The sequence below is a fragment of the Cryptomeria japonica genome, chromosome 3 (assembly GCF_030272615.1).
Source record: "Cryptomeria japonica chromosome 3, Sugi_1.0, whole genome shotgun sequence".
Classification (NCBI taxonomy): Eukaryota; Viridiplantae; Streptophyta; class Pinopsida; order Cupressales; family Cupressaceae; genus Cryptomeria; species Cryptomeria japonica.
The window spans coordinates 7,215,980-7,225,080 of NC_081407.1; the positions used below are offsets into that span (position 1 = coordinate 7,215,980).

General features: G+C 34.9%; 1 protein-coding gene across 4 annotated transcripts in view; it reads right to left on the reverse strand.

Moving 5' to 3' along the window:
- The window catches only part of LOC131065657 (carbon catabolite repressor protein 4 homolog 5), a 72,875-nt gene extending 66,442 nt beyond the window's left edge, over positions 1 to 6,433 (reverse strand). Inside the window, exon 1 of one of the 4 annotated variants that reach the window (XR_009111446.2) lies at positions 6,103 to 6,433. Coding sequence is in view for 3 of the 4 variants with exons in the window: in XM_058000244.2 (XP_057856227.2) it covers positions 6,103 to 6,216 (114 nt within the window). In the remaining variant the exon portion in view is untranslated. The remainder of the gene's footprint in view (positions 1 to 6,102) is intronic. The other 3 variants (XM_058000244.2, XM_058000243.2, XM_058000242.2) reach the window with 3 other exon arrangements.
- Positions 6,434 to 9,101: the final 2,668 nt, after the last annotated feature.

Below are 9,101 nucleotides of genomic sequence, written 5' to 3' on the forward strand. Positions count from 1 at the left end.
AATAAAAAACAAGACATAGGATCTTGCTCCTTCACTTTCCAAAAGAAATATAGTTGATTATGGATGGCTTTTTAAACTTTTTACAAGGTCAAGTATTAGCTCCAATTGTGAAGTTGACAAATATAGAGCAAGGTTAGTTGCTAGCTCGGCTTTATTCAATGACAAAGTATAGACTATGATGAAACATTTGCCCCGATAACAAATAAGAGCTCCATTAAGATGCTTCTTGCTCTTGCAATCAAAAATGCATTCCTCAACTACAACTTTCAAGAAAATATTTACATGTCTCAACCTAAAGGTTATGACTGTTAAAATATTCGATGTTATGAAACAATAGAGCGAGAGCTCTATATAAAGAATTTACAAAAGATGATGTTTCTAAAAGAAACAATCGTAAACTAAAGCTGAAAATAGAAACTAACTAAATAAACTAAAGACGACTAAGATGACCATTAAAGAAACATTACAATCATAGATGGAACACTCGCCAAGTTTTTGAGCTCTGCGAGTTTTTACCACTTTAACTCGCAGCAAAAACTCGTCGAGTTTTTGCAAAAAACTTGGCGAGTTTCTATAAAAAACTCGACTAGACTAAAAAAAGAGGCCCAAACATGTCAAAAAATTATCTATTTTTGTTTTTTCAGGTCAGTTTCATTCTCTTCGTCAGAATATATACAGGAGTTATAATGCAAATTTTAGGTTGTAGAAGATCTTTTAATTTTTTAGACAGTCAAATTTCAGTAATCATTATGCCCCTATCAACATTCTCTCGCTCTCTCTATCTCACTCACTTTATCTGCCTCGAATTTTAGACCTATCTATCTCCCTATCACTCTTTCTCTATCCCCCTCTCTACCACACTCAATCTCCCTCTCTCCTCTCTCCCCCAAGATCTAGACCTATCTCTCTACCCCTCTTTTTCTCACCCTCAGACCTCGGCAAGGGGTGCTACTCTCAACCTAATTTTAATTTGCAGATGCTTGGTGGCAAAGTTGGGGTGGAAATACCCCAAATCTCAAAAAATTTGCCCTCATAATCTTATGTCAACCTTGTAGTTCATTCAGTTGTGAGCACAATTAGACCTTGTTTGAAGCCATCGACACGAAGAAGAAGAGCAAGTTAGCTCAAAAATGCCTCAATGACCTTGTCTTTGTGCAATATAATCTTCGATTGTGCGTAAGGAAGGTAGACGAAGTAGCAGGTGGTCCACTTGACTTGGATGATATAGATCCTTACATTGATTGGACATCACAGGAGCAACCTCCATTGTTTTCCGAGGATGACATCACTGATTTGGAGAGGCATGCTATGGAGGAGGAGGGGGGTGGATTTGGTTTCATGTTGGATGACATTGAAGAGGAAGAGGATGAGCATGAGGAGTCATTGACAGTGCCAAAAGCAGGTGGAGACATAGCTTCATCCAGGATGGAGGATGAGCCAACCATACCGAGCGAGGAGGCACAGTCACGCCCACTGCAAACTTCTAGGACTAGACCCTCTAGTTCTACCTCTCCCCTAGTTTTTGCTAGAGCTGGGAAGAGGAAGTTGTAATTGTAATTTGTAATGATGTATTTACTTTTGGTTTTACAAAAACTATTTACTATTTTGCTTCTAGGCTTCCAGGCATCAGCATTCCTCATGAGGATGCGATTTTGTACACTTTGCATTTAAAATATCTAGAATCAGCTTGTTTCTTTTGTGTTATCATTTATTGACTCATTGGATGCATCTTCTCATTAAATTTTGAAAAAAAATGCATTTTTTATTAAATTTAAGCGCGTTTTTAAGTTGCCGAGTTTTTCGCCAAGTTTTTCCAAGTTTTTGCCAAGTTTTTTTCCCAGGGGCTTGGCGAGTCGAGCCGAGTCACGACTAGTCCAACTATGCAGTCTGATCATTGGAACATTTAGTTATGGTCTTTATTATTCTTGCACCAAAAATGCTAAATTATTTAGTTATTGTGATCTTGACAGTGGTGGTGATTTTGTTGATAGGATATCTACTTCTAGCTATGTCTTTAAGTTTGGTGCGAGTGTTATCATGTGGAGTAGTGAGAAATAGTCAACTACTGTTTTCTCATCAACAGAAGTTGAATTTAGAACAGCAACAGAAGCTGAATATAGAACTGCAACAAAAGCAACAAACAAAACAACATGGCTTAAAAGATGATTGGATGAGCTACGTACGAGCACTACTCACAAGTACAACTTTTTATGTAATAGCCTAAGTTGTATAATGAACAAAACACATTAAAGTCATGTGCACTTCATTCAAGGAGAGTGTTGGCATTTTTAGATTGTTGGCATTTTGCATATAGATTGCATTAATGATATGTTGTCATTGATGTCAATTGAACCGGTGAATGGTATTCATGATATTGCTGATGTTATTGTTGTCATTGCTATTGTCTTGTAACTGGTATGATAAACTTTAAGGAAGATGTTGTAAACCGGTATATGGTAGTTTGTAAGTTGAACCAGTGTAAAGGGTTAAACCTTTATGTTATGTAACCGGTAAACCCTACTAGTTGTTTTCTGTTAAACCCTAATCGATCAAGTTTGTTGGTTTAAGATCTAATGTTGAGCAGTAATGATGGAGACACATGTGATCATTGTATGAGGATTAGTTCAGATTGATTTGGCGCGTTTGTTTATTGTCAAGTCCGATGAAGTGGTGATCATGGAGCGGTTGGAATTTTCTTGATTAATGTGAAGAGATTGTTATGATTTCTAACGGTCAAGATTGTACCGACTTGTTTGTAATCTCGATGATGAGAATTAAGTTTTTGTTATGTTACCAACCTAGTTGATTTGTATTTAAGGTCGATGATATTATTTTGTTAAGAGTTGGCAAAGTTGGCAAAGTTGGCAAAGTTGAAAAGATTGGTAGAAACCAATTGAGTGTGTGGTTGCCTAACCGATGGATGGATCTACAGTTTGAGTAAAGACAGATTGAAGCTTAAAAAGGATCTGATCAAGCAAATGTAGTGCTATTCAGATAGATCAAGAAAACCTATTGTTTTCTAACAATTACAACAGAAATTGAAATCCCCTAACCAGGTAAGCTCTAACAAGCTTGGTTACTTTCTAAATCCTCTCACAAGGTGGTCCATTAGTTTGGATTCTCAAATCCTCCAGTGAGGTTACTCCTAATGGGGTATTGTGCTTTTCATCAAGGCATATTTGTAAATCCCTTAACCGGGTGATTCCTAACAGAATCAGTTCTTAACAGGACTTATTGTAAAAGATTTAACAGGCTTGGCTCCTAATAAGGCGAACTTCAAAAGAGTTCAGATAGCTATCCTTGTGAGTCTCATCTCACCATGGTTTTTACCTATTTGGGTTTTCCACATATAAATATTTGTGTCAAGTGGTGAATGCTTTTGTGGTTATGATCTTATTTGTTGATTTGATTAACTACTTAACTATTCTAATAAGGCATGATAACTGGAAGCATTAAGAGATGAATATGTTGACATATGATTAAACATTTTTGATGTTTACAAGATTGAAGTTGTTTACTATTAAGTTGTCATAACAATCAAACCGGTTGATGTTGAGTATTGATCTTGATAAGTGAAAGTTTACTTTGTAAATTTATTTTTGAGTTTGGGAGTTTGTATCAGTTTTTCAGTTTACTGATTCACCCCCCCCCTCTCAGTATTCTACCGGATACTTATTCTTTCATCAGACCATCAGAGAGGTTCTCAATGGCCAGATTACACTACAATTCTACCAAATTGATGATCAGGTGATTGATATTTTTACAAAAAACCTCTTTGCAATTCCAAATTTTGTAAATTCAATACAATCCTAGGCGTTAAGGAGTAGCCATTGAAGGCAAGTGTGCATGACAATGACACCTCGTAATAGCTAATTCGATGTATCTTTTCCCCATGTAATTCATTCTTCCTTTGTAAAGCATTATAAAATTATTATATGTGATTGTTGTAACAAAAACAAAGGGGGGGCATCAAAACCAAGTGGGGCAATATGTTTTATGGAGATTGCTTATTTTATAAAAGGCTCCAAGAATATAGGTTAGCCCACTTTGCATCAATCAGAGAAAATGTAGGACGTTCTCAATGGACAGGTGATCCCATAGCATGCTAGTTGAGTTGCATTAGAGGCCTTGGTTCCTTTTTAAAGAAACTAATGACATATATCTCCAATAAAAATCGAGGTGTGTTAGGACATAATGTTTATTAGGGATCCAAATTTAACTTTTGTAGTCCCATAAACAATTATAAAGACCCTAAAAGTTATATGCTTTAGCCTTATAAATTAATATGGCTTGACCATATGTCTTTGGAAGTGTAGTATTGCGGTTTAAACACTTAGTTGGTGAAGCGGCGACCAAGGTTCAAATCCCTATTGGGCCACTATGCTCGCATGTCTTGTGCTTTCGCTGGGCCGTTGAGCTCATGGGTTTGATCAAGTGAAGTGTGGGGATGAGATCTCCCGTTTGTGGCCTCACTGGTTCATAGCTCCAGGTCAAAAGCGTTTCACATGGAGCTGGAGGGCATGTCGTGCCAGCGTCACCGGTCACATTAAAAAGTTTACTAGGCATAGCTTTTAAAAAAAAAGATATGGCTTGACCATATCATCAGATGAGATGATTATTAATTTAATTATCACACACCAAATATAGTTATTTGGTTAAGGTTGTTACCTAACCTTATGAATAGATGACACTCATCCAATCCCTATATTCAGGGTTCTCTGTGTGGGTAATGAAAATATTGAAAAATTAAAAACAAAATCGAAGGCAGAGTGGCAATTGAGACCATTGTAAGAAGGAGAGGAAGGAGACACTGTAAACCAGGTTCTTGTGTCTATAATTGTATAGATTTAATGAAAGTTTGCTAATATTTTACCAGAAGTTTTCCCCACCAGATTTCTAGCGTGCTGTGTTATTTATTCTGTAACTTCTATGAGTTTGTTCACGTTGCAATACATTATTTACTCCTATTTGAATAAGTATCATGATGTATTCTTTCATTATTTATTCATGTTTAAATAATTATCATGACATAAAACTAAGCTCCTAATTTGCTAGCATGTACAAGAAAATAAATTTACATACATTCATCTGCCAAATGGCAGCTATTAGCTGGTATAATTCTTTTTCTAATTTCTCCTATAGTTATAAAATGATAATTTTGTTCTCATTCTCCTAAGTTGGGAAGCCAATCAGTGATTTTCAATTGGAATAAGTCCATATCACCCACTGAATTAAGAAGGTTAGGGTTTAATTCTGAACCACACTAAGGCAAGAACCCCTGCATCCAGAGAAACCCAACATTGATAGGAATCAAAATTCACGATCTTCGTGGCATAGATTTGCTTTATCCATGGCAGTGTATTCGGAATTGAGGCTTGCCGCATTTATTGGGCTCAAAATGGTCAAAGAAAGGAGTAAATAATTTTCACATAACATAGCGCCATTCATCCATGGCAATATTTGCCCAACGTCAGCTAGGATCAAAAACAGTCAGATCAGGGTGCAGATAAATATCATAGCCTCAATTGCCTTTTCCTCATGAAAATTAACACCTAACAGAAATCCAAGCCTAACGTTAATTCAAGTCGAAAATGGTTGAAACAGGGTGCCGGTGATTTTCGTCTACACCATTACATACTTAACATTAACTGGGTTCAAAAATGATCAGAGTAGGATAGAATACCCAAGTGATTTTAACAGCATAAATTGCCCTTGGTCAAGGGCAGCGTAGCTCCAAAGCAGAATCGGAGCTCGATTGGCATTCGGACTACCTTTGGCGACCTTACAAGTAAAGTTAAATTACGGTTTTTCGCCTTCAAAATACCTAGTGCATGGCATTAAAAAACTGGCGCCATGGTTCGATTCCTAAGGCTCACTTTTTTTGATGATCTAATATATGTTCGATTTTATAATGATTTCTGCTGAGAAACTCGGCAGATTTGAGGTTCAATTTCCAGAGCTCAACTTTTTGGAGGTTGAGAACTGATATATGTTAATTTTTGTTCTATGAAAAGTCGGAGACCTGAATGTCAGGGTTCAATTCCCATGCTTGACATTTAAAGAAAGAAAGTAGTGGAGGGAGAAGAGAAGAGTATAGCGTACCTGGTAGTAATTCTTGGCGTTGTCGGTGAAGTTAGAGCGCGGTGGGAGAGGGCTCATAGGCTCCAGTACCATGTAATGGTGTAGTGGAGAATACATAGAAGCTTTCTTATTCATCAATGGTGTTGTACTCTTCCTGTTTCTTTCCTCTTCTTCTTTTTGAAATGGAGGACCGCCTTTTCTTCTTTTTCAATGCTGCTGAGCTGAGGATTTCATTAAAGTTACAGAGTACTTGGGAAGATTCAAGTTTTGGAGATAATAAGGTAGCGGTTTTATGGGAGGGGCTTTCTAAAATATTCGATAGGGTAGTGTTGAGTATTTTAAAGTATTTAAAGTTTGATCTAGATTTTTAAATTAGAGGATGAAAAATGGATTTGGGAGAAAAAGGTTGCGGTTTTAAGGGAGAGGCTTTCTAAAATATTCGATAGGGTAGCGTTGAGTATTTTAAAGTATTTAAAGTTTGATCTAGATTTTTAAATTAGAGGATGAAAAATGGATTTGGGAGAAAAAACATTTCTGGAAATTTTTATATGATTTAAGAAAAAAAAATTAAAATGATATTTTGTGAAAGTTTTTATATGATGAAAGGATTAAAAATGGATTTGAAAAAAAAAACTTTGTGAAAAATTTTGTATAATTTAAGAAAATTCTTTCTAAAAATAATATTTAAAATTTATTTTTGAAATTTAAAAATTGTAGATGCATGTTATAAATAAAAACAAAATTTATTTTTAATAAGATTTTAATTTACTTTATGTAATTTATTTCATGTTTTGGAATGTTATTTTTTTATTAAATTAGATTTTGAAAACCTTTTGAATTGATGTTAAGAATTGGTTTTTAGGAGCTTTTTTAAATTGAATCTCATATTTCATTTTCAATAGAAAAAAATTTGTAATTATTTTTAGTATGTCAAGAGAGTTATATAATTATATTATGAATGTTGAGAACTTATGTACATAAAAAACATCTCCATGAATCAATCTTCACTACTAGTTAGATGAAGCAGTTCATAAGTAATTTATTAAAAAATACATTTAATTTTGTGAAATACTTTTTTTATATATTGTTTTATAAAATCAATGACTTTGGTATATTCATTTATAAAATTTGTTATTGAAAAACACAAATAAATGTGGTTTTGTTGGTAAACAAGGTTACATGAAAAACTATATGAGATACGTACTCTCAAAGGAAGCAATGGTGTGGAAACTACTTCCAAACACTAATCTAGTGGGGGAGATAGTGCAAATTTCATACAAATCTTAACTGCTACAATAAAATAAACACATACAAAATGACATGCATAAGAATTACCACAATAAACACACGATATACATGGGGAAAACCCTTTCAGGAGAAAAAAAAAAATCCACACTCCAAAAGCACAATACTTTGTATTATCTATAAACAAAGCAATTACAGTACAATGTCAACACTAGGCTTCTTCAAGAAGAGTCCTCAACAATCAATTCAACACTTTGAATTGATTTTGACAACACAACATTACATGTAGAAAACTTCACATACTAAATGCTCTCCAAGACATCCCATATATAAAGAAAACAAGAATGGAGGAAGCATCTAGGACAATCCAAAAGAGATGAGCATCCAAATACATGTGGCGCATTTATCAACCACCTACAAGCATGCAAACAACACTTATACAAAATTCTCTAGCCCCTCTTACATGCCTCCAAACTTGAGTGCCCAATTTTTATCATAAATAGGTATAACAAATTTTCTAACACGCCTTACAACTATCATAAAATCGATCATAATTAATTTCACTTAAAATTGTAAGAGAATTCATCATAACTGACCATTAATAGTCAATTCTCTTGTCATAACCCAACTTGGGTGCCTATCTTCTCCATGCAAAGATACATCTTAACACTTGTCCAATCTATCATAGAATCTAGTTCTAGTTGTTGGTGTAAATAATTATTTATCATGGATATTATTACACCTTACTTAAGTTTACTTAGGAAATGCATTTCATAGTAGTTTGGGTATGAGACACTTGGGTGTTTGTGTCTCATTGGGATAGTGTGTATAGGAGAATTTCCACCTTTTATGGTGTTGATCTTATCTTGTTGTTACATTCCACCTCATGTGGAATATTATATTGTTTCTTCTACCTACCCACATCTATTTCCTACCTACCCTTGTTTCTTATTGAGCCACATGTCATGTTTGTGTGCTCACATATCCATATAGCCTTGCCTATATGAGCAGGCTCATCTACATTGTTTGTACGGGCAATCATTGAACATCATGTAATGATCCAGTTGATCGGTATTTTCTTGAACATTTTATTCCTATCATTTATTTTGTTCTCTCTTATTTGTGTTTTTCATTGCCTGTAGATCTTGGCAAAATCTCACATGGTATCAGAGACATTAGAGTGTCATTAGATTGCCAATTGAGAGAAATTTGATGTTATTTGGGGTTGTATATTTTGGAGCTTTCTATTGCATGTTAGTATTGAAGCTTGATGGGACAAATCTGAGGTTGCCATTGGATTGAGGAGGTCCAAGAAAGTCATTTTTGCCTTTTGTTTCAGCCAAATCGGATTTTAGAGGCCAAATCTAGAGGCATTTGAAGTTTGAAGCTGCAGCCGAAATTTTCCAGAAATTATAATTGTGCAAGCAATTTTCAAATAGTGATATCTCACTCGTCCGGACTCCTTTTTTAAAGCAATTTTTTTTATTTTGGGGTAGAATTTTGTGATCTATACAGTGGTGCAGGAGTTTTCTAATTTTCGGGTATAGGTGTTTCGAAAATCATGAAATCCCAATTTTTACAACTTTGGAGGCTTCATTTGGGCTCATACGACCTCCTTTTTAGGTGCCTTTTCTTTAAGAGTGCATAATTTTTCATCTACTTTCATAATCAACCATTAGTTTGCAGTGATTTTGAGTAGAAATTGCACTTTCAGTATTTGGTCATTTTTTGGCCTATTCAGTACTTGTATTTTGCTTGGATCTCAGTTTGGATCA